Source organism: Mytilus edulis, chromosome 9, assembly GCF_963676685.1.
Source record: "Mytilus edulis chromosome 9, xbMytEdul2.2, whole genome shotgun sequence".
In the NCBI taxonomy this organism is placed as follows: Eukaryota; Metazoa; Mollusca; class Bivalvia; order Mytilida; family Mytilidae; genus Mytilus; species Mytilus edulis.
In genome coordinates, this window is record NC_092352.1 from 86,072,109 (window position 1) to 86,098,780 (window position 26,672).

The 26,672-nt window shown below is 32.2% G+C and overlaps 1 protein-coding gene across 3 annotated transcripts in view; it reads left to right on the top strand.

The window, feature by feature from the left end:
* The first annotated feature begins 7,041 nt into the window (after positions 1 to 7,041).
* The window catches only part of LOC139489260 (uncharacterized), a 29,641-nt gene continuing 10,010 nt past the window's right edge, over positions 7,042 to 26,672 (top strand). The window contains exons 1-3 of one of the 3 annotated variants that reach the window (XM_071275515.1): positions 7,042 to 7,106; positions 9,701 to 10,182; positions 24,703 to 24,835. In XM_071275515.1, coding sequence (XP_071131616.1) covers positions 9,889 to 10,182; positions 24,703 to 24,835 — 427 coding nt within the window. In that variant the 5' untranslated portion in view covers positions 7,042 to 7,106; positions 9,701 to 9,888. Of the gene's footprint in view, positions 7,289 to 9,174; positions 10,183 to 24,702; positions 24,836 to 26,672 lie in introns of those variants that run through there. The other 2 variants (XM_071275516.1, XM_071275514.1) reach the window with 2 other exon arrangements.

The window sequence follows — 26,672 nt, forward strand, 5'->3', positions numbered from 1 at the left end:
CACTTGCTTTTTTTCTTTTTGTTCGAATAAAGTGATGAGAACAAAACAGAATATTCGACAGGACATTACATAGACTGTGTCTGAATAATTGGTTTACGTCAAATATTTGGATTCGACGTCTAGTTCGAGTTGAAATTCAAGTTAAAAACATTTTTTTTTCAAGACAAAGTTCGAGTCTCAGGTTATTAATTTGTCTACCCTCCTTGTCGAGTAAAAGATCCTGTCTGATTTTTATTTCTCACTATACTTATTGTTTTCAAAGGGAAGTAGAAAGGAAACTCATTCTAATTATCGTCTATTTCTTCGATAATATGTTGTGATGTTTTGACCAGAGGTGACGCATTCATATGTGAACCAAATATGACCTCGTGCTGCCTTTTTTTGTAAACTTAGAAAAAAACGTCGCGTTTTTTATTCCGCTAATGTGTTTTGCCTATATTCCTTTGTGTGTTTCTTTGTTATATATTTGTTTGTTTTTATATTTACTTAGACATTTTTACTTATTATATCTGTGAATTGTTTACACATCGTTGTCAATATAATAGAATTATGCGACTGTCATTCAAGTAAGAGGTTACGCTAGCTATGAAACCAGGTTTAATCCACCATTTTCTACATAATTCATGAATATGACAGTTGTTATCCATTCGTTTGTTGTTTTTGAGCTTTTTATTTTGCCAGTTGATTACGGAACTTTGCTCGGAGTTTGGTATTTTTTGTTATTTCAGTAGCTTTTTTCAATATTGGAAAAAAAAGAGCAGTAAAAGAAAACTAGTTCAATAAATTTCGAATAATTTAGCAAATGATAAATATTACCCTCTCTTTTACAATCCACAATCCGAACTTCTTAAAATTAAGGAAACGAGATATATAGCTTGAATACTTAGTATTTTACTTACTACTTTTGCGTCATTTTTAGAAAGTTTTCGATTTCGTAAAGAAGTCTATGGAATGCTTTATTGTTTCAACTTTTTATTTATTAATGTTCATGACAGAAAGACGAACGGACGGACGGATTCTTCACTATATACCGCTGATTTAAGGAAAAAGGAGGAAAACAGCTTCAGCAAAAGTTTCATCAATTAAAAGTTTTTCGTATTTTATAATTTTTTTCTCGAGCTTATCTGATTTTTCAGATGTAGATGATTCTAGCAGGTATCTATGACGCGTTTATCATTGAGTGTGAAAGTTGAAACCGACGGCGAAGGAATGTAAGAGCCATATTTCTCGGACGAGGCATACATGTTGCGAGCTCGACAAAAATACATTCTACAAAAAGTCATCTCAGAATTTTTTCTGTGGTCTACTTCAAAGCAGTATGAATTTCTCTGATACAACGTCAGCTTGGAAAGTAATTGATCAACATTTATAAATGGTAAAGGAAAGACAATACAGATTCAGTTTTTAGAAAATAAATCTTCCTGTTTCTAATGTTTACATTTATAGATAACATTTCGGAGGGTATCAAACTACTTGTTCATATCAGCCTCTTTTATGATAAATAGGAACTATCATCATCTAAAATACCAATTATATAAATATTGTTACGTAATTCTGAAAAGTAGGGGGGGACCATCAATAGGGAGAAAAAAGTTTGTTTCCAGAACTACATGATTACACAGTTACAATGTACAAAATGTTCAACGTCACTGTAATCGCTTAGTTACATATTCTTACATAGGAAACGAACTTTTAAAACCGAGTTTTTTGTGCATATTGCTATGCATTTGTTTTTTTCATTCTTGACCAGAGGTATTGGGAGGGGTTGCTATCTCACAAAACATGTTTAACCCTGCATAGTTCATTCATATGTTTCAGAGTTAAATGAAACATCCATTTTCTCTGAACTAGCACTCATTTTGTTAATGGGTCATCTGAAGCAGGAGCTGGATGTTCTCAAATTTAACAAAAACACAAAAAGTAGATTGTTTATCAACTTTCCAGTGACATAAATGTTCATCATATTATCAGAACAGAACAGGAGAGAACTTATACACACTTTTGGCAAACGTCTAGATATTTAAACATAAGGGCATCAGAAGTATACCGCTTTTCAATTGTCATAAGTCAATTAAGCAAAAATAAATTCAGGTTACAAACGAAAACTGAGGGAAACACAACAACTATAAGAGGAAAACAACGGAACAACAGAAACACTGAACTGTAACTAAAACAAACGCCAACATACCTAGAAACGGGCTGTTTGACAACAACTTTGATAAAAACGAAGGTAATATTAAACCCTCATTGGTGATCGTGAAAGAATAAGAAACGATTATTTGAGTTTGCAAACATCCTTAAAAGATTTCCAATCATGACATCGTGTTATAATTTGGTGAATTATCATTGTAATTGACATACTTTAAGAATTGATTTACAATACTTAATCCTCCTTACATTTGTTACTGAATAGAACTAAAACTGGTTGTTTACTTTTGGTCTCCAATTTATTCGTGAAATGTTACATAAATAATCAATTTTGAATTTAGTAAGGCGTTAATTATCACTAAATTAGTATAAAAGAGACAACAACCCGACCATAGAAAAAAACAACAGCAGAAGGTCTCTTATATGGTCGGGTTGTTGTCTCTTTGACACATTTCCCATTTCCATTCTCAATTTTATTATCAACATATATTCAAGGATTGAAAGTGTGTAAATGATCCGCAAGTTTCGTCTATAAAAGACTCATCAGTACCACTGGAAGAAAATAAAAATTGAAAAGACCAAAAAAAAGTACGAAGCTGAAGAGCACTGAGCACCCGAAATTCATTAAATTTTATGCAAAATACTACTAAAGTAAAAGAGCGGCGGGAAACCTGGGATTACCCGATATGATTAAAAATTTGTCGAAATTATATTAGACTGACAAGCTCAAGTCAAACTGCATTTTCGCTTTTGTGCTCTAATGTATAAACTGTCTATTATTCTTATTCAAGGTTAGTCTGTTGTAGTTATTTTTCCTAGACAATAATGAAATGACTTTTGGAGAACATCCATACTGATAATACAAATCAACCGGAAGAACACGATGTTATTGTATCACTTCGAAATGAAGTCAGTCGACGTGTGTCAACAGGGTTAACAACTTATTCTACTATACTATATAAAAAAAGAAGACGCATGCGTTACCAGACATGTCAATTCATAACCAGTCATTAATATTGTGAACACAATTTGTAAATTCACAGACAAAATCGGGTAGAATACCACAACCTACCACGCTCAATGCAAGTTTTATTTCAAAAACAAAATTGAGTTAAATGCTATTACTATTTGGCTGTTACACATTTTTCATCTTTGATGACTTTTTAATAAATTTATAGAATAAAAAAAGAACCTCGGTCGATTCCACTGTTGATGTTTTTTTCCTTCCCGATGATTTCACTTTCCAAAAAGTCAACAGTTTTGTGTTGATAAATGATATCATAGATATGGCCAGATTTAAGAATTGAATGTTAACAAGACTGTCACATTTTAGCTCACCTGGACCGAAGGGCAATGTGAGCTTTTCTCATCACTTTGCGCCCGTCCTCCGTCGTCGTCGTCGTCGTCGTCCGGCGTCGTCTGTGAACTTTTACAAAAATCTTCTCCTCAGAAACTACTTGGTCAAAATAAACCAAACTTGGCCACAATCATTATTGGGGTATCTTTTTAAAAAAATGTGTCAACAAACCAAGATGGCCGCCATGGCCAAAAATAGAACATAGTGGTAAAATGCAGTTTTTGGCTTATAACTCAAAAACCAAAGCATTTACAGAAAATCTGACATGGGATAATTATAGTATAACTAATCGCCGTATTTGAATATCAAAAATAAGACAACGCGTGACCGAACGACGCATGGATTAAATGAGTGCGCAGCACGAGTTTAATCCATAGCGGCGTTCGGTCACAAGTTGTCTTATTTTCTATATTCAAATACGGCGATTAGTTATTCTTTTTATTACATTGGCCAATGGCTTTTTTTATGAAATTAATGTAGAAAATGTAAGGAACTATATCTTTTTCCTACGCATTGACAATTTGTTTTGATCCGACGTTATCGACGTCTTGACAACGCCTATTGTTGTGTGACGTCAGAGAGTGAAATAACCACGTTTATTTCACATGTGAAATTATCGGTTTTTATCTAACTGGGAAATCAACGTAATTCATTGCAACCAATGTAATAAAATTGTTTATCAGGATCAGGTCAAGTTCTATCTGCCCTGAAATTTTCAGATGAATTAGACAACCAGTTGTTGGGGTGCTGTCCCTGAATTGGTAATTTTTAGGAAAATTTGCTGTTTTTTGTTATTATCTTGAATATTATTATAGATAGAGATAAACTGTAAACTGCAATAATGTTCAGCAAAGTAAGATTTACAAACAAGTCAACATGACCGAAATGGTCAGTTGATCCCTTTAGGAGTAATTGCCCTTTATAGTCAATTGTTAACCATTTTTCGTAAATCTAAGTTATCTTTTACAAAAATCTTCTCCCCTGAAACTATTGGGCCAAATAAATCCAAACTATTAGGCCAAATAAATCCAAACTTGACATTAACAACTATAGGTCACCGTACGGTGACCTATAGTTGTTAATGTCTGTGTCATTTTGGTCTTTTGTGGATAGTTGTCTCATTGGCAATCATACCACATCTTCTTTTTTTATATTGGCCACAATTATCTTTGGGGTATCTAGTTTGAAAATGTGTCCGATGACCTGGCCAACCAACCAAGATAGCCGCCATGGCTAAAAATAGAACGTAGGGGTAAAATGCAGTTTTTGGCTAATAAATGAAAAACCAAAGTATTTAAAGCAAATCCGACAAGGGTAAAATTGTTTATCAGGTCAAGATCTATCTGCCCTGAAATTTTCAGATGAATTAGACAACACGTTGTTGGGTTGCTGCCCCTGAATTGATAATTTTAAGGAAATTTTGCTGTTTGTTGACATGAATATCAATAATGTAGTCATTTTTATAAATTTCCTGTTGACAAAACTTTATATTTTTCGAAAAACTAAGGATTTTCTTATCCCAGGCATAGATTACCTTAGCCGTATTTGGCACAACTTTTTGGAATTTTGGATCCTCAATGCTCTTCAACTTTTTACTTGTTTGGCTTAATAAATATTTTGATTTGAGCGTCACTGATGAGTCTTATGTAGACGAAACGCGCGTCTGGCGTACTAAATTATAATCCTGGTACCTTTGATAACTATTTGTTATTATCTTGAATATTTTTATAGATAGAGATAAACTGTAAACTGCAATAATGTACAGCAAAGTAAAGCCTAAATTTAAATCAACATGACTAAAATGGTGAATTGTCCTTTATAGTAAATTTTTGACAATTTTCGTAAAATTTGTAAATTTTTACTAACATTTTCCACTGAAACTACTGAGCAAAGTTCATTATAGATAGAGATAATTGTAAGCAGCAAGAATATTCAGTAAAGTAAGATGTACAAACACATCACCATCACCAAAACACAATTTTGTCATGAATCCATCTGCTTCCTTTGTTCAATATTCACATAGACCAAGGTGAGCGACACAGGCTCTTTAGAGCCTCTTGTTCCAAATGTTATGGATTTTCTACTCAATGAATAGATTGTTTTAGTTGTATTTGCAAAGCCTTTTAGGATTTTGAGCCATTGCCGTTCTTTCACTTCGTACCTAATTTGGCGATTCAACTTAATTTATTCGAGCCGCACTGATAAGCATTTTGTAGAAGAAACACGCATAGCTTAAGCAACCCTCCTCCCTAATCATATACGAACACGCTATATATTGTTACACTAAAAATCCACAAAATAAACCCTTTAAACCCTAGTATATCATATGTATAGGAATTGGTATGACATTAGTTATATTTCACTTAAATTGTATCAATATGGGGTGTAAAAATCATAGATAATAATAAAAAAAAACTTAAACATTGACGATTTTGATTGTGCTGCCAGCTACAGCAGCGAAATATTTTTTTTTTTAGATTTATTCTATAGGGCTTTTACTTAAAGGAGATATATAATAAAAGTGTGTATACTGTTGCTGTTTCTGAAAAAAATCAAATGAAATTAGATGAAATTCTGCATTTTTCTAAAATGCTTTTTTTATCACATTTCCATGGTTACGGTGCTAGGGATGAAAATATTTGAAATCAATTTTCAATCTGTTTTTATTTCAGTATACATATGACCTCTATAAAAAAAACATATACTAGCAACAAACATTAGATTATTAGAGCAAGATAAATTACTTTAAAAACATGCCTTTTTGTAGTTTTCCTTGCTTGTTTTAAGGGGCCTCCAAGGTAAAATTTTAAAATGATTTTTTTTAACCCTATATTTTTTTTTTAAAGAAATTCGTTTTCAAATTCTAATAAGGTATGTTCACAATTAGAATATGTTATTTATTTAATTTGCCAACATGGACTTTGTTTGCCTAATTCTTACATGGAACTGTACTTAAGGTACTTAACTGTAACCCTGGTATCTGTGATGAGTTTTTTTGTGTATATATTTGTTCTTATCAAGGTCGCTGTATACAACTGCTTATGCATTTCGATGGGAGATCCAAGACTCCATTTCCATTTGTAGTTTTCGCTTATTATACTTTAAACATTTGATATGCAGACGCTGTCGGTATTGTTATCTAGCATGTTTATGGAATAATTAACGAATTGTTTTTTTGAAAACAATTTCAAGTCAAAAATAGAATTAAACATTGACATTCTTGTTGCGTACAAATCGGTCTCAAAATTCACCCAATGGAAGTTATACTTCCATTTACATGTTGTTTATTTTTCCTCTGTGTATACAGTCATTTGATTATAAGTTGTATGTTTGCTTGATGTACTTATGTTAAATCGTCTAGTGAAAATGAAATAGTGGTCAATTAAATAAAATACAATACAAAGAAAATCCTTCATGTTCCTTTTAAATGTTACCTTACTTAAATTAATAAAAAGAAATTTATAGTAAAACTTTCATTAATAAATGCTGTGTATTGTCCCTCTGTGTATGACCATGAAAGTTTTAAAAATAGATCTGATTTCTTTCATGTTGGGTTTTACTTTTAGTCTTTTTTTATCAGCTCTGCAATACTTTCATTAAGGTAAGGACTTTTACATTTTGAGACTTGAGTATCACTAAAGGAACAGTAATTGTTGAAATGCGAATCTAGTGTAGTGAGTTTGGAACCTACCATGTGGTTGATGCATCACCGTGTGGACTGTTATTCACTGAGGGCATCACCGGATCAGTAGCTAGTACTTGGGTTATTGCATGGACATACGGGTATTGTTTAAATGGTCACAATGACTAATCAATTTCAAAGTATAACATTTGTTAACAGAAATAAGTCTCCTGATTATTTAGTCTTAAAATAATTTCTTGTTAAAGTTATATTGTTGAAAGTTAGTTTTAAAAATAGAAAATATCAAAATCAAAGCCAATCTACAGCGCCTTTCTGGTATTCTGTTATTTAAGGAATGACTGTCATATTTTTCTGTCTATGAAGAAATAACATAAAAAATTTGGTGCACACTGAATAACGCACGTAGCATATCATAAGTTAACAGTGTGCACCACATTTTTTATGTTATTTCGAATAGACAGAAAAAATATTACAGTCATTTCTTATAATTTAATTTTAAATCCATTTTAAACCGTCGAAAACCATGAAAAAACGTTGATGACGTCACGGTCACATGACTAAATTATGTCTATTGGCTCATAACAAAATAACGCCAGCCAATCAGAAGACGCGTTACATCCAAAATTAAATTATATTGTTTTATGTTTATGCTTTATTTGTTAGCCTTTAATAATGGAATTATCTTCTTTTGTCTAAGGTGTTTCAAGTAATAGTGCAACTAATTGCCCTAAAGAAGAAAAAAAAACCAGTTTTAAACGTCATCATCGTAAAGAAATAAAATTCTTTTAATTCAAAAAAGAGAATAACAATCTTGACTCTTTATTAACCTGAACAGCCGTTTGTTTCCGATTATGTAACATATACACAGCGAAAAGGTCCGATCAATTGAGAATATGTTATCAAATGGCGTATATTGTACATCATGTCATATTACAGCTAGCTAAACCTCTCACTATTATGACAGTCGAAAAATTCTATCATATTGACAACGATGTGTGAACAGAACAAACAGACATACTAGGTGGAATTGTCAAAAATAGGGGTAAAGCAGTCAACATTATCCTATAGTCTTAATCACTATAAAAATTATATATATTATATAACATGTATAAAGAAAAAGCATAAAGGCTCTCGAAAAAGCCCGTTAGCAAAAACGAAAGACAATGATACAAAAATGTACCATAGCACAAAGATTGCTCTTTAGCTCTTTTACGTGAACAAAAAAATTATGTGGTCAACATAAGGTTTGAAAAAATGAAGAAAAAAAATGTTTGAGGGCAATACCCAACGCGATATATCCTTTAAAGGGGAATTTATAGAGATAAATTTTTATGCACTGCATAACTTCGTTACCATAGTGTGTTCTATTTTTTATTAATATAATCACTTTCACAAACCTATTTTTTCTAATTTTTTCCGCCTTTTGAAAATGCATCCGACTTATTACAGATTTTCAAGCGAAATGATGTTGGATTGCATTCATGATCCGATTGCAATACTAGGCCAGCGTTACTTATTCTTTAATGCTCATTTTGCTTGATATTCCGAGTGAAGAACTTTATCAATAATCTGAATTTTTTCCTTCCTAAAAATATAGATCATTTCCCTTCAATACATTTATAAGTAACATGCTTTTTAATGTAAAAACGGTATTTAGAAATTCCTTAATGCTAACTTTCGATTCATACAGAACCGTAAATTTTAATTAATGAATATAAATCAAGAAATTTTGGTTTTGCCAGACATGTATCCTTGAAATATAATTTTACGCAATAACAGATCAACTTTCCCTTTTAACTAAATGCTAAGTAGTTCGGATAAACCGAATGCAGTGGTGGTTAATAGTGTGGAACAAACAGCCCAGTTTAAAGTTTGACATGCGGTTGAGACTGTAGACAGTTTTTAGTACATCTATTATAATATTATTTACTACTACGCATTTGTTACGGTTCAATGTGTCCATGTTATAAATCAATTACTTTAACGTTTTCCCAATTTACAGTAATTCTAAACCATATTTTTATATGACTTCCTGTTATAAAATTTAAGGAATGTTAGGTGACTTTAATACTGGTGATTTGATACGAAATAGTATCAAAAGATTAGTTAATATTTCCTTATTTATAAGAGCGCACATGCTTTTACATCTAATTTTGCGTTGTAAGAAGATTTAATGTCCATTTAAAGGTGTTTTATATATCAGATATATACAAATGTTACCTTTTGACCAGGTATCATAGTAACATATATATCTGACATAAAACAAAGTGAAATTTCCCTTTAACACGTAGTTGGAGAATGATGCTCCATTTCAACAGGGAAGACGGTATTACTTCCGTGTTTCGTGGATAGGTAAAGCCAACACGTGTATATGGATATTTATTTTCTCCGTTTTGTGAATAGATAGAAACAACATTTAAAAGTACGTTTCTCGTTTCGTTAAATGCACACCATATAGTAAAGTGTTTTCATTTTCATAACGTAAACTCTGAATAGGTATTTAAATTCAGCCATGGAGTTTTCAGATGTTGGAATTTTTTGTGTGTTCTCAGATGGAAAAGACTGGGCAGACTTCTTGCAAGTGAAACTCGCGGCGGTTGGAATTTCATCAAGTGTAGAAGGTTTAGAAACTGATCACACACAGTCAAATTATGCAGTCAATGTTGTTCTGGCAACACCGGCCATTCTGGATATATTGGAAACTAACAATATTGCAGCAATAAAGGCTGATGGTTCTGTGATGGTATTACTAGGAGTTGACAAGGATGAGCTTAAACTTTCATTTGCAAAACATAACTACAAAACAATAAGCAAATGGGAATACTTTGAGACAAAACAGACTGAGGAGTCCGTATCAGAACTTGTAGAATGTGTTCGATTAAAGTTGGAAGCAGCCATTAAGTCATCATGTACCCCTGCTTATGATTTTTTACCACCACCACGTCCGTCACAAGCAAAACTGCGCCATGCAGAACCATCCGAATTTGCCTCATCACCAAAACTTCAAGTTGCCACAACAGATGATTTTGATAAGGTATTTTTATTCATTAATTACCATTGTTAACATTCACAAGAATTATTACATTGCTGTGTATGATAGAATTATTACATTGCTGTGTATGATAGAATTATTACATTGCTGTGTATGATAGAATTATTACATTGCTGTGTATGATAGAATTATTACATTGCTGTGTATGATAGAATTATCACATTGCTGTGTATGATACAATTCGGATAGTATAGCCAATAACAAAACACTGTTTTTGTTTTCGTTCCCTTTTCACGAATGTGATTTCCCTAATTAGACTATTTACCGGGTTTGTAATAGCCCCCAGTTTTTGTTTGGGTTCGTGTTGCTCAGCCGTTAGCTTTATATGTTGTGTCGTGTGGACTAATATTTGTCTATTTGTCTCTTTTTTTTTTTGCCATATCGTTATCAGTTTATTTTCTATCTATGAATTTGAAGGTCCCTCTGATATCCTTTGCCACTTTTTATACGACCGCAAAAATTGAAAATATTGGTATCACGTTGGCGTTAGCGTCGTCGTCGTCGTCGTCGTCGTCGTCCGAATACTTTTGGTTTTCGAACTATAAGTTTAGTTTAAGTACAAAGAAATCTATGAAATTTAAACACAAAGTGTATGACCACAAAAGGAAGGTTGGTATTGATTTTGGAAGTTTTTGTCCCAACAGTTTAGGAATTAGGGGCCAAAAAGGGCCCAAATAAGCATTTTCTTGGTTTTCGCACTATAACTTTATTTTAAGTAAATAGAAATCTATGAAATTTAAACACAAGGTTTATGACCACTAAAGGAAGGTTGGGATCGATTTTGGAAGTTTTGGTCCCAACAGTTTAGGAATTAGGGGCCAAAAAGGGCTCAAATAAGCATTTTCTTGGTTTTCGCACTATAACTTTAGTTTTTAAGTAAATAGAAATCTATGAAATTTTGACACAAGGTTTATGACCACAAAAGGAAGGTTTGGATTGATTTTGGGAGTTTTGGTTTCAACTGTTTAGGAATTAGTGGTAAAAAAAGGGCCCAAATAAGCATTTTCTTGGTTTTCGCACTATAACTTTATTTTAAGTAAATAGAAATCTATGAAATTTAAACACAAGGTTTATGACCACTAAAGGAAGGTTGGGATCGATTTTGGAAGTTTTGGTCCCAACAGTTTAGGAATTAGGGGCCAAAAAGGGCTCAAATAAGCATTTTCTTGGTTTTCGCACTATAACTTTAGTTTTTAAGTAAATAGAAATCTATGAAATTTTGACACAAGGTTTATGACCACAAAAGGAAGGTTTGGATTGATTTTGGGAGTTTTGGTTTCAACTGTTTAGGAATTAGTGGTAAAAAAAGGGCCCAAATAAGCATTATTCTTGGTTTTCGCACAATAACTTTAGTATAATATTGTACTTATATTTTTGATTATTGGCCCAGTTTTCAAGTTTGTCCAAATCGGGGTCCAAAATTAAACTTTGTTTGATTTCATCAAAAATTGAATAATTGGGGTTCTTTGATATGCCAAATCTAACTGTGTATGTACATTCTTAATTTTTGGTCCCAAAATCTACATTAAAAGTCAAAAGGGTCCAAAATTAAACTAAGTTTGATTTTAACCATAATTGAATTCTTGGGCTTCTTTGATATGCTGAATCTAAACATGTACTTAGATTTTTGATTATGGGCCCAGTTTTCAAGTTGGTCCAAATCAGGATCCAAAATTATTATATTAAGTATTGTTCATTTCAATAGAAAGAAATTTTCAATTGCACAGTATTCAGCAATAGCAAGAAATCTTCAATTGCACAGTATTGCGCAATAGCAAAAAATTTTCAATTGCACAGTATTGCACAATAGCAAGAAATCTTCAATTGCACAGTATTGTGCAATAGCAAGTATTTTCAATTGCTCAGTAAAGCGCAATAGCAATAATATCTAATTGCACAATATTGTGCAATAGCAAGAAATTTTCAATTGGAGTTATCTTTGACTTTCTATGTCTAGAATAGAACTTGAATCACCATAAATCATTGTTTTATACAATATACAATGTATATTCACTTTTACTACCCACTGATAAATTAAAACAATCTTTACCATTCAGTGATAACAAGCACTTTTTTTACATTTTAATATTTGATAATGTATTTAAATGAGTAGTTATTGTTGCAAACTCCATTAGTAATTTGAACTGAGATCAGTTTTGGAATAAGGGAAAGGGGGATGTGAAAAGAAAATTGGGGGGGGGGTTAATTTTTCTCATTTCAGATTTTATAAATAAAAAGAAAATTTCTTCAAACATTTTTTTCAGAGGATTAATATTCAACAGCATAGTCAATTGCTCAAAGGCAAAACACAAATTTTATAGTTTTATAAGACCACATTCATTCTGTGTCAACTATTTAATCACAATCCAAATTTAGAGCTGAATCCAGCTTGAATGTTGTGTCCATACTTGCCCCAACCGTTCAGGGTTCAACCTCTGCGTTCGTATAAAGCTGCGCCCTGCGGAGCATCTGGTTTGCACTTATAACAAATAGTAATTGGTTAATAGTAATACAACTACCAACGTTCGATAATCATAAGTCGTAGATTTTTTGTATGCGTAATAGTAAACCAATATTTTAAATACCCAACGAGGTATACATTTTCTATAGGCATTTTTGCAGACTTTGTAAGTCCACGAAATCAATTCAAGTATCAACAATTGATACAGAAAGTGCATAGTTTTGGTATTGTATTTCATAAAGAGATATAAAAATTTCTCATACAACTAATACCTCATTCCAAAAAAAATTAATTTCTCAATTGAAAATGTTATTTCGAATATAGAAACTACCTGCATGATTTGTTCTTCACACCCTTACCATTAATTTTATGAATAGTTCGTAAACATTTTATTGCAACTCATTCAGCAAAATTGACATTTACTTATTCTCATTGTTGTTGGACGAAATACAAAGTTCTGCTACCTTTAAAATGTTTGTGTTACATAATTATATTATTAATTATATAAACAGATAGGAAATGTTTTACTGCAACTCTATCGGCAAAATAAATAAAGGCAACAGTAGTATACCGCTGTTCGAAATTCATAAATCGATTGAGATTAAAAAAAACAAATCCGGGTTATAAACTAAAACTGAGGAAAACACATCAAATACAAGAGGAGAACTACGACACAACAGACAATAACAATCAAAACCAAGGAGTAAACAAAGACTCACAAAACCAAAAGACATTGACATCAACAGTTATAAATCATAAATAGAAACAACACGAACTCCACTAAAAACCGGGAGTGAAATCAGGTGCTCCGGAAGAGTAAGCATTTCCTGCAACGTATACAAAAACACAACATTAAAATGTAACACACAGAAACGAACTATAATATAACAATGGCCATTTCCTGACTTGGTACAGGACATTTTAATAAAAACAAAATATGGTGGGTTGAACCTGGTTTTGTGGCATGCCAAACCTCCCGCTTTTATGGCAATGTTAAATATAACTTTAAAATGACAACATTACATGCTAGGACTACAATACAGATAAATGGGAGAACATATAGGACAGAGAAACACACGAATAATAAAAATATCCTGCTTAATTGGAAATGCTGAACTGCTGCTCAACCGGTATATAATAATAATAATGATAAAAATAAATCGATATCCCTTAATTATTATCTTTCGCCTTTTTCGTGAGGGATTTGAAAAGTCACTTTTCAACACTTCGTATGTGACGTCATGGTTATGACGTTTTGCGTTCAGGCCTGGTTTGTCACTGAGTCGGGTGTGTCTATTTTCTGTGTTGGTCTTCAATGCATTATGTATTATGGTTTTGTTTTCTGTAATTAGTTAACGTCAGTTTGATCATGTAAATCTTTTATATTCATTTGATAAAATTTACTCTTTGCAATAGCATAAATTGTTCTATATAATAAGAGTTGTTCTTATCACAAGCAAAAAACCCTAGCCGTATTTGGCACAACCTTTTTTCAACTTTTGATCCTCAGAGCTGTACAACTTTGTCCCCCCTTTTTTTGACTTTCAAACTTTTATATCTGGGCGTCACTGGTAAGTCTTGTTTGGACGAGGCGCGTTTTTGACGTAATGAATTTTAAACCTGATGCCTTTTGTAATCTATTATTCATGTGTTTCTATGCCTAATACGTTCTGCTATTTATTTGTATTGTAGTCCTGTATTATTATGTTGTCATTTTAATGTTATATTTAACAATGCCATCAAAGTGCGAGTTTTGGCATACCACAAAACCAGGTTCAACTCACCATATTTTTCTTTAAAAATGTCCTGTACCAAGTCAGGAAAATGGCCATTGTTATATCATAGTTCGTTTCTGTGTGTGTAACATTTTTACGTTGTGTTTCCGTTGTGTCGTTTGTTTTCTCCTATTTTTGAGTGTGAATTCACATTACTATAAGACGTGTCACGGTACTTTTCTATCCCAAATTCATGTATTTGGTTTTGATGTTATATTGGTTATTCTCATCGGATGTTGTCTAATGCTTAGTCCGTTGCTGTGTGTGTTACATTTTAATGTTGTGTCGTTGTTCTCCTCTAATATTTAATGCGTTTCCCTCAGTTTTAGTTTGTTACCCCGATTTTGTTTTTTGTCCATAAATTTATGAGTTTTGAACAGCGGTATACTACTGTTGCCTTTATTTAGAAGAATGGCTATTAATATAACAATTAGAAGATGTGGTATGATTGCCAATGAGACAAATCTGCACAATAAATCAAATGAAACACAAATTAACAACTATATGTCACCGTACAAATTGTGTTTGTACTTTCTTGGGTGCGTTTTCATAGATTTAATTCCTAACATTTCCGATCCAAACAGGATATTAGACCATATGGCAGCGAGTGTTAACATTGTTACGAATTATGATTATGCAGTAACAAAATTATAACAAACAGTACCTGTTACATATAACAGGTTATGTATTTTTGTGTACTAAATAACATTAGGGGACACAGAAAAGCAACGAGTGGCAGATATATTAAATGTGTATTAAACTAAAGCTCTTCACCAAGATGAGAACAGGAATGTGCCTTGATCATCGTATGTGAATAAAGCAAACAATTACTTAAAATCTAATTTGATTGAGAAATAAGATTTATATTACATCAATTCATTTAATAAATACCAGTTATGTGTACAAAACACATTTGCATTCCTGATTCGTCCTGACTCTGTATGAATTTGCTCAATTGTAATTAGTAAACTAAATTTTACTATTTTTTAATATTTGACCAGAAATGAACAATTTCGAAACCTTTAACGACAATATTTAAGTGAAAAAAAAGTATCACTACATATTTAGCAAGGAAATCTGTTGATAATCGATCAACAATTGGACCTACATGGTAAGGTTTCGAATCTCTGAAAGAGGAAATAAAAACTACGTAATCTTAAGAAATGACAGTATTCCTCGAAATACATCATAATATGTCTGCATAAAGTTTTATTTTTTCCTAGTTTTCCTAGTTTGAACACCAGTGAAGCTTTTCTAAGAACAAATAAACCTTCTGATTTATATGCTAAAAAAGTATAAACAGATAAACTATTCTATAAATTTCTAAACGTTATCCATGCTAAATAGTACCCAAGAACACGATGTGAACATAAATATGATAATTCAAATCAAATCATATCATATCATGTTTGTGCATGTATAATCCGAGGTTTGATCCTTCTTCCAAATTTAATGTTGCATATGTGTTCATTAACGAATACAACGATATTCTTAGATTTAGGGGGGTTAGTGTTGCTCAGTCTTAAGTTTTGTATATTATAGATTATATACTATTGTTTGTCTGTTTCTTTTCCGTTTTAGCCATGGCATTGTCAATTTATTTTCGACTTCTACGCTTTAATTTTCATCTGGTATCTTTCGCCTCTCCTAATATAATAAAAAAAAACAGACATATACAACGAGTAAATAATTGAAAGAAAAAAAAATTGTTTACTGTCATTTTTCTATTTGTTAAAGGCGCTAATTTGTTTTGTGGTAAACATGTTCATATGATCACGTTGATTCGATTTCATTTTGTCTTGCTATCATTCTTCTTTTTATTGAAGGATACTTTGTTTTGTAGTAAACATGTGCCTATGCTCATGTTGATTCGATTTCATTTTGTTATATCCGGTTTAAACATTTGCGCCTATATATCATGTTTTGAGATATATGATAATGTAATAAGCTTAAGTAATAAAGACATTAATATCTAACATTGAAATAGTATATATAACAGGTGTCATCAAACATGCATATATTAATATCATTAAAAGTAGAAAACAAACTTCTTTCTTAGCAGATATTTATTTTCGTACATGTCATTATTGACGAATCGATGGTAACGGTTGTTCGAGTGCCTTCTACTTTGCAGTAAGATCTTTGCCACTTTGATGCGAGAAACGCAAACCTGAGTCTTTTGTCATTTGATAATCAGTCACTGATCCGTCACAATGACAGTCCGATATGCGGTTTAAATAGAACAAAAGAATTCGACCTCTTGTGTTTAGAAGGTAGAAAAGTAAAATGAAATTTGTATACGGTTGTCAAGATGTCACAAAAGTTACTTTCCGTAAAGTCATTATAAATATTTGCATTCACGTTGTTCAATTTTCATATTGTACAATTGTTGACAATGCAACTTGCAAACAATCGTTTTTAAAACGACCATAAGTCAAGCTGTTACGTCATTTAGGGGGTCTCCTTATAAACTGCTACTTTTTTTTGCTGGACATAGAAAAAATCTGGGAAAAATTACAAAAATTGAGAAATGAATTGCCAATCGTTTAAGACCATTCCCAAAGTGGCACACCTAAATTTGACATTTGGACGCAATTTCAAAGTTGGATGTTGTATGACGGGGTTTTGTTAATTAATTTTTGAATCGAACACACCCGTCCTATATATGTAACATCACATGACTTTTAAGTGATTAAAACTAATTTTTTTAAATAATATTTGCATGTTTGACATGTTTTTTTCTTTAACAATTACAATTACACCGACAGTCATAATTTCTCTATTATTTAAAAAAGTTTTGTTACACATTTTGTTACACCTTAGTTATACAGTAACCCGGATTGGTTGACCATTGTGAAGTTGAGTTTTTGGGGTAGCATAAATACTCGTTGTATTCCTTTTGTTTTTGTTAACCAATTGTCGTTCGGAATTATTTTGTATACGTCATTTATTTATCTTGCAATTTTTTGTAATTTAGTTTGCGTCTTATTTCTTTGGTGTTATATTTACCGTACGGCCTTCAACAAAGAGCAAAGCCCATACCGCATAGTCAGCTATAAAAGGCCCAGATATAACAAAGTAAAACAATTCAAACGAGAAAACTAACGGCCTTATTCATATAAAAAAAAAATGAACGAAAAACAAATATGTAACACATAAACAAACAACCACTGAATTATAGGATCCCGACTTGGGACAGGCACATTCATAAATAATGTGGCGGGGTTAAACATGTTAGCGGGATCTATGTTTGTGTTCGATCATACAGTATAATAAATCTGTAGTTGCCCGCGAATTGATTTTTTTATTCTTTGCGTCTTATTTGTTGTTGATTGCAGTTGGTTTTTGTTTTGTGTCATGTGGAGATATGATGTGATTTTGTTTTTCTTTTGATGTGTTTGCATCTTAAATTGGGATTGCACCGAGTTATTTCATGATTTCTTTTGTGCTATATTTTCGATACATTTTTAGTCTATCTTATAGCATCTCACAATTGTCCGGCGACATGTGATACTTTTTTTTGTTCGCCAATATTATTCATACGATTTGAATTTACTATTTATATCTTTTTCTTTTCTAATTAGTTTACCTACAGTCGAAAATTTGCAAGACATTAAGAGTCATTACTTATGTAACCGTTTTACATTAGACTCAATTTTCTCAAACACCTCTCCCTAGTTTTCAAGAATATCAAAGTTCCCTTATATTAGTTTTTACCGTATACGGTGGCTAACTCTATTTTTCTCATACTTGCTCACTATTACAAGTCAAGTTCTATAGTAGTACACCGGTGTCTTCATATTTCATGTACTGCACATGCGTATATATATTACTCGAGTGTGAAACATGCAGACAATACTCTACCAAAGCAAGTCAGGAAACAATCCATCAACAAGGAATTAAGACTGAGCTAAGGGGAGCTCGCTCCAGTCATGCTCCAGTGATTCCCTATGTTTAATCAAAAATATTTTTTTCCGACGAAAGCCCCCCCTCCCCCGGCCTATATTCTTGAAAACGTTGTTCTTATACATACTTATCTCCATGTTATTGTCTCAAGTCTTCAGTCTCTGCACCGAACTCTTACAATCAACCAAGTCGTTGCTAAAACGGTGCTTAAAAGAGCAGCGGCTTGGGTTAAAATTGTACTTACTAGACAGTCTTTGATAATCTGTTACAGTTTTGTACAAGAGTAATGTTTGGGATGCTTAAACCTTTGGCATATTTTGTAAGTTGAAAAATGAATATACTAAAGACTTTTATTGGGTGTTAACAGTTGCGGGGTTAACTGGCATATTTTATGTTGAATGTACAACCTGTTTTATTTAAAAAAAAAGATTCTATAAGATAACGAAAATTAAGCATATGCTGTTTTAACTCAGTGTTCTTGAACAGGGCTCCAATTAAAAAAAAAAGAAAGAGTTCAGATGATCAAGTTTTTTGAAGAAGGAGACAGGGGAAACCAATAGCATTGCTATATCATCTCAGAAATTATATAAATTATTAGTATTACAAGACTATGAAGATGCATTCACATCTCTTCTGTTATGGAGACGTTTGACAAATTCTGTATATAAAAAAAAACAAGTTCCTTTTGTGACATAACTTTATTCATATAGATTATTTCTCCTACATATCTTTATATATTGCTTTCTTTAGTTCAAATTAGAATCTCAGATAAGCATCTGGTTCTTTAAAACCTCTCCTCTCTGTTCCATGCCTTTGGTCGACATGTGTAATTCAGAATAATTACTGACTGTCAAATGTATAGCAGAACGTACATAACTTTTTGATAAAACAAACTGCTGTCTATCTCCCTTTTCGACACTGCAAAAAAAAATCGAACAGGCAATTAAAGAGGGGGTTGCAACCACATGTTCCCCGTACAAACGGATCGGAATTCAACTTCTCATTCTGTAAACAAATATTGTAGGATGCGTTAGTGTCGAATCCTGAAATTAGTAAGGTATTTTTGTGTTTTTAAAAGCCCCTCCCCCTTTTTTTAATATACACCACAAAAAAAAAACATTTAGTTAGGATAAAGAACTAATAAACGATAGTCCTATAATGTAAGGCTTCAGAGTTTCATATCTTTAAGATTCAACATGTTTATCGGATTGTTTTTTACTATCAATGTTGAACTGTTAATTTTTATCGGATTTTTTTTAACTAGTACAAATGTTGAACCGTTGAACCGTTGAACCGTTGAACAATGATAGTTAATAACAAACATTCGATAAAAAATGTTGAATGTAAATGATATGAACCTCCAGTCTTATATTAAAGGACAATATATAACACTTCTGAGGTTCATATCATTTACATTCAACGGTTTTATCGGATTTTTTTTTTTACTATGAACCGTTCAACATCAATAGTAAAAAAAATCCGATATAAAAACGTTGAATATAAGTGATATGAACCTCCGAAGTTTATATAATAGCATAACGGTAAATAGAATAATTAAAATTCAGTTAATTTAGTGTGGGAGGCTATTTTAATCCTCTTTCTGAGTGTGTATTATATAATGTTACAATGTAACAAACCTATCAAACACACCGTGAAAAATAACATTATCTCCCCTGGAAATGCTTAACAACAAGACACAAAAAACTGCTACCTTTTTTTGCTCTATATCACATAATTATGAAAACACATTACATAGATAGGGAATATTGTGCTTGTGTACACGTTTAAATGTGTAGGTGGCACACTCAGAACGATCGTCTCTAGATTTTTTTTTTTAAATTCGTCCCGGCCTTTCCGGGTTCACGTAGCAACACGTTTCTTTCCTTTCCAGCTATTCCTGATTATCAATTAATCCAAAACATGCATTTATCCCAAAGCAACAACTATTAAACAACTCACCTATACCAATGGTGATCGTCTATTTCCTAGCTGATTCCTTTAATCGTACCTTTCTTGACGACACCCATCGTTGTAGCGTCTACCATTGGAGGTAGCGAAATTACATGATTTGACAGGAGAGCGAAATAAACAAGGGGAGCAATTTTATCGAACCGCATTCCGGACTGATGAGACATCGATTGATCAAATAGTAAAACAATTACACGAACTGTATTATTACATCATTTATGTAAAGTTGCACATTAAGAAAGAAAATTACAAGCTTTCATTGTCACTTATAATGTTAATTCATTATCAATTATACCTATTTGCTGTTTTTTGTCTAATATATAATTATAAATATAGCAAATATTTTGGCCACGAGCATCACTGAAGAGACATATTTTGTCGAAATGCGCATCTGGTGCAACAAAATTGGTACCGTTGATTTTATTACTACCACTGGGTCGATGCCTCTGCTGGTGGACTATTAGTCCCCGAGGGTATCACCAGCCCAGTAGCCAGTACTTCGGTACTGGCATGAAAATACGGATTTTTTGTGTTATTTAAATTTGCTGTTACAAAATATTAGAAATTATTATAAATTAAGGAATGTATCTCCCTCATGCAAAGCTCTGATTCCTTTCACGAATTTGACTATACTTTTTGGACCTTTTGGATTATAGCTCTTCATCTTTTATATAAGCTTTGGATTTCAAATATTTTGGCCACGAGCATCACTGAAGAGACATATTTTGTCGAAATGCGCATCTGGTGCAACAAAATTGGTACCGTTGATTTTATTATAGTTTAGACTTATTTACGTAATCACTTGACTTTCGTTGTCCGTAACCTTTAACATTGTCTTCTTATCTGCAACAGTTTCTCCAATTCTAATTAATCTTACTGAATTATTGTATGAAATGTCAGTTGCCCATGCTCTACATGTGCTTCTTGTCGGATAAAATACAAGCCCACCAGCAGTAATCGTTTATCCTAATTTGCAACATTTCACATATATAGTCCTCTGAAACTACAATGCAAAATGTTTTGGTAATGGGTGATTGGAGAATTCGTTACAAATGGTTCTCCATTGAATATGTATTGGGTGACATGCTGACAACATTACTAGGACATAGTTTCCGCTATAAACCTATGGCAAATCTCATCTTTTTCTCTGAATCTACCAGGTCATTTTTTTATAGAATTTGTCAAAAACGAAATGTGGAGGATGATTGTCGGGTTGTTGTTCATTTTGTGTTGTTTATTCTTTAGTTTTCTATGTTGTGTCGTGTGTGCCATTATTTGTTTGTCTTTTTTTCATTTTTAGCCATGGCGTTGTCAGTTGTTTTAGATTTATGAGTTTGACTGTCCCTTTGGTATCTTTCGTCCCTCTTTGTGTCCAACCAGGGGAGACCATTGCAGCAACAGGCAATCTTTGTTTCCGTTTGAAAAAACGTTAAAATTATTCAATCGCGTAGTTGAATGAACTATTTGTGGATTCTTATAAATTCTATATAACGTTTAGACTATTTTAAATCTCTGTCTATTTCTGAAATTAATTCTTACATACTTTGATTTTTAACCCTGTATGCTTACATTGCCCATGTGAAATTTTTAATTTGTTTGTGTATACTTTGAACGACAAATTTATGTGACGTATAAAATTTTCTGACGTCAGACATGCAAATCAATGAATAGATAGATAGATGTTGTTTGTGTTCTATTAAATTGTTCCTTTTAAAATTGGTACACGATGATGACTGCTGTACCCATATTTTGACTATTTTATTTATTATGTCTGTTTAGTTCACACATCATTGTAAATATAACGAAATTTGATGAGACTATCATCAAAGTGAGAGGTTTAACGCTTTAAAACCATGTTTAATACACCATTTTCTACATTTGAAAATGCCTGTACCAAGTCAGGAATATGACAGTTCTTGTCCATTCGTTTTTTATGTGTTTTGTCATTTAATTTTGCCATGTGATTATGGACTTTCCGATTGGATTCTCTTCTGAGTTCAGTATTTTTGTGATGTTACTTTTTTTTCAACAATCTTCACTGAAACATTTAAGAAATTAAATACTTAAAAGTTTCTTAAAATATTTCTCATTCAATGTTGATGATGTGGAACATGACGTCTTTAGTTTCCAACAATTTTCGTTGATTCCCTTCACATCCAATTTTAAACTTCTTTTACATGTCGTATGTTTTTAAATCTACTTTGTATACTCTAATCACACTTCCAAATTTATGACTGAATGGTTCCATCAAACATTGTCGTTTTGGTTTTGATTTGATTATTGATAAGGTCATCAGATACTTTGATTTTGAAAAGGTCCGTACGGTGAACTATAGTTATTATTGTCAGTGTCTTTTGGTCTCTTGTGGAGAGTTGTCTCATTGGCAATCATACCACATTTTCTTTTTCATATAATCAGGTGTACCTAGAAAGTAGGTTTGGCATATTTACAAATATCTTCTTTATACCTGCAAGTTGAAACGTTCCGTCATTTTTAAGTTGTTGCTTGTGAGTAGACCCTTACACAATCGTTAAGTTAGCAAACGGCATCTAACTGAAACTTTATTGACCAAAAAATGCCTTCTTTCAAATAAATGGCCAATGTAAACCGACATAAAGTCACAGACATCGTCATAAGTTGTTCTGGTGGATTATTATCTCAATATCTACATAATTCACACCTTCTTTGCTTTATATAAACAGGAATGATATATAAATGGTTCAGACATGATACTAAGTATATTATCGGATTGGGTTAATTTCAAAAATTTCTTCTATTAAGGTGAATAATTTTGAATCTTAAGGAAAATGTGGGAAACAAAGTTGTCCGAACCTAAACTTAATGGGCGTTATCTTCTCTTAAGATTAAACAACTCAAAGATAGATTTATCAGCTAAGCGACACATGCTACTATAAACCTCTTCTTACAGTAGTTCGTGTGTATACATACTGATTATTGTTATCCTTAATGCTCTTCAACTTCGTATCTAATTTTGCATTCATAATTTTCTTTTATTCGAGCGTCAATAATGCGTCTTTTGTAGACGAAACGCACGGCTGAAGCAAATACAAATGTCCTTTCCTGGTATCTTTGATGATTTTATTTACATTTAATTTTGGTTTTTTTATTTTGTTTCCTGTCGGTCTTATTGGTGTATACTTCATTTCATTCCTTTTAACGTATTTTAACACGTTTGTATCAAAATTTATAAAAGAATACTTACACATGTGTTTATAATGAGTTGTAGAAGAAGTCTCCAGTTATATATCTATAATACTAAAATTACGAGGTCCAATTTGTCAGCCGTCATCACGTAAAAACGACGAATCAAAGAATTCAACTTTATATACAACTAATATAGTACAAAGGTGTAGATTAAAAATTACACCACTCCAGGCCCTTTTGTTTTCCACGTAATTAATATCGCCAATAATTAGGAAGTTCCGGGTCGAGTCCTATACCGATACCAATAGTATAATCACCTGTTACCTATTACCTTATCTGTACGTTTCGCATCTGACAAGCGCACTACCAAACGGTGTATTCAGGATTAATATGCTATATAAACGGGTCATAATCACAGGGTTGACACTACTAAATTGTCAAATTGTTACCTATTGTAGTATTTTAATTCGTAAGACTTTCTAAGATAATAATACGAATACTAAAAATCTGGACTAAAAATAAGTTTCAATTTGTTAGCGGGCATGACGTAAAACAGCGAATTAAAGAGTTCAACGTTATTTATAACTAATGTAGGACAATGCTGTTGATTAAAAAATACTCCATTCCAGGACCTTTTGTTTTCCAAATATTTAATATTACCAATAATTGATAAGTTCCAGTTCGACGCATTCAAACAGACAGATTTGAAAGCAGAGAAAATTGTGTATCTTATAATAGGCATGACCTTATCAGATGACAGTACTAATACTAAGATAAGGCTTGCGCATAGTTATATACTTTAATTCAGTCACGGACCCGCGATATCACGGGTGTGTTCTAGTATATATAAAGCAGCACGGCGTACACGTCGAGTTTAGAACTGATGACAAGTGTATTATAATATTATCATTATTGAAAAAATTATATTTGAAAACGCAAATCTGAAAAAGACTTCTTAAATAACTTATCAATTGGAAAGGGGATTTTTAGAAAGTGTGGACCATTTTGGAGTACGTTTTATAGTACTTACATTGTTACGAAGCTTTGCAATATAAATCGGTCTTGACGTTTTGTTCCATATAATACAAGTCAGAAAAAAACAAATTTAAAAACAAGTCTTCAGTTTTAATCTTTTGATAAAGTCTTTTGTTGATATTGCGTGTATTTGTCATGTTTATTAGGAAGTGTTAAGTACTCACCACTCTAACATTTCATTTTCTTTTCCAGGTCGTTGAGGTATTCATTCTTAGCAATAGAAAAGGTTCAAACGAGATAGAGATCACCTTAAACAATTCAGGCGATCTAGTCAATACAAAAGCAGTGTTTGATGACAAAGCATTATACCAGATACAAATACCAGGTTAGAAGTAAATAAATCAGAGATTTTCAAAAAGTAGTTGTTTATTAGAAATTTGACTATAACAGCTGATTGTTGATCAACCTATTTAACCCCATGGCACAGTAGTAAGATAGGGGTAAATGTTGATATAAATATTTATCATATGTTTAGTAGTAAATACAGTAGTTTTGCATATGTGATAAATAGCCTGCTGTTTAATCCATATCGCGCAACTTTGATGCGCACCCTTTATCGCATACCCTTTATCACACCCCTACCCTTTATCGCATACCCTTTATCACACCCCTACCCTTTATCACACCCCTACTTTTTTTTTTTTTTTTTTTTACATAGTCAGTTTGGTTTTTTTTTTGCTTAAGAAAAATTTTCCTCAAAATAGGTAAATTTTTTGAATGACGTCATTGTTTGGTATGTGACGTCACGAACGTCGAGTTTTCATATTGTATGTGACGTCACGAACGTCAAGTTTTCATATTTTTTGGCACACTAAATGCAACTATGAAAAATACAAAACACACAAATTAATACAATAATAAACAAAATATTTTTAAAACAACAGCACGCAAATTGTAAGGTAACCCAGGTGCTTCGGATAAGTAATTGAGCAGTTCTTTTAAGGCCTTTGAAACAAGACAAAAGTAGAACTGAAGGTAACCCAGTGCTATGGATCAGAAAACAGTTCATATAATATAATACTCTTCTGTTGAAATATATGATAAAGTGTATAATACATGGCAAATCCGTATCACATGCCGTATCACCCTCGACCAATATCATCCCTCGGGCCTAAAGGCCCTTGGGCTGATATTGATGTCTCGGGATGATACGACATATGATACGGATTTTGCCATGTATTATTCTCTATATAATTGGCATAATACTGATGAGTCTTATGTATACGAAACGCGCGTCTGGTGTAATAGATTATAACCCTGGTACCTTTGATAACTATTTTTGATGCACATCGTATTCATAAAACATTTTGAAAATGTGTGTTTTATTTAAACTTCTAATTGTTTTGCTATTTGGAAAAAAGAAGTTCCTTCTATTAAATATCCGTCTTGAAAACCATTCGAAAATAAAGTCAAACTTCATTAGCAAATATTTACAAATTTTTATGATATAATACAACCCCCCGCATCTGAATTTTATTGTGTGTTCTTTTATAAATAATTTGCTTATATCTTTTTTCAATTGAAAAGAGGTCAAGTGAGACCTCAATAAACTAAAACTCCTTCATTTACCAGTCTTAAGTAAGGTACTCCATAAATGATAATACTTTCTCTAACCCTAGAGTTAGATATAGGAAGATGTGGTATGTGTTAAGGGTATGTGGGCCAATGAGACCCCCTCTCCATCCAAGTCACAATATTTGAAAGTAAACCATCATAGGTCAACGTACGGTCTTCAACATTTGATATTTGTTTTTGTTTTATCTCAGTTATTTATTGATTAAATGCATGTCTAATGTCAAATAAGTTTCCTCTGAATGGGGGTAGTGTGATGTCACGTGAAACAGCCAAGCACACCTAACGACGTCACATATTATTTATATGAATGTAATTTGTATGTATTTACCTCTTGTTTCATATGTTAATGTGACGGAATGTTTTTAAAATGAAGCATATTGTTATTATCATTTTTATTTAAAACTTAGCATAGAGAAACAAATTTTTCCACCAAATCGGTGCAATGAGATATCAATCTACTCACGACAGTTAAAATTTAAATACTAAGCCTATATATGTTGCCGTTTGTTTTTGTTCCTGTTTTTTGTTCGGTTATATTCCTCTTATATTTGATGTTTTACCTCGGTTTTAGTTTGAATCCCGGATTT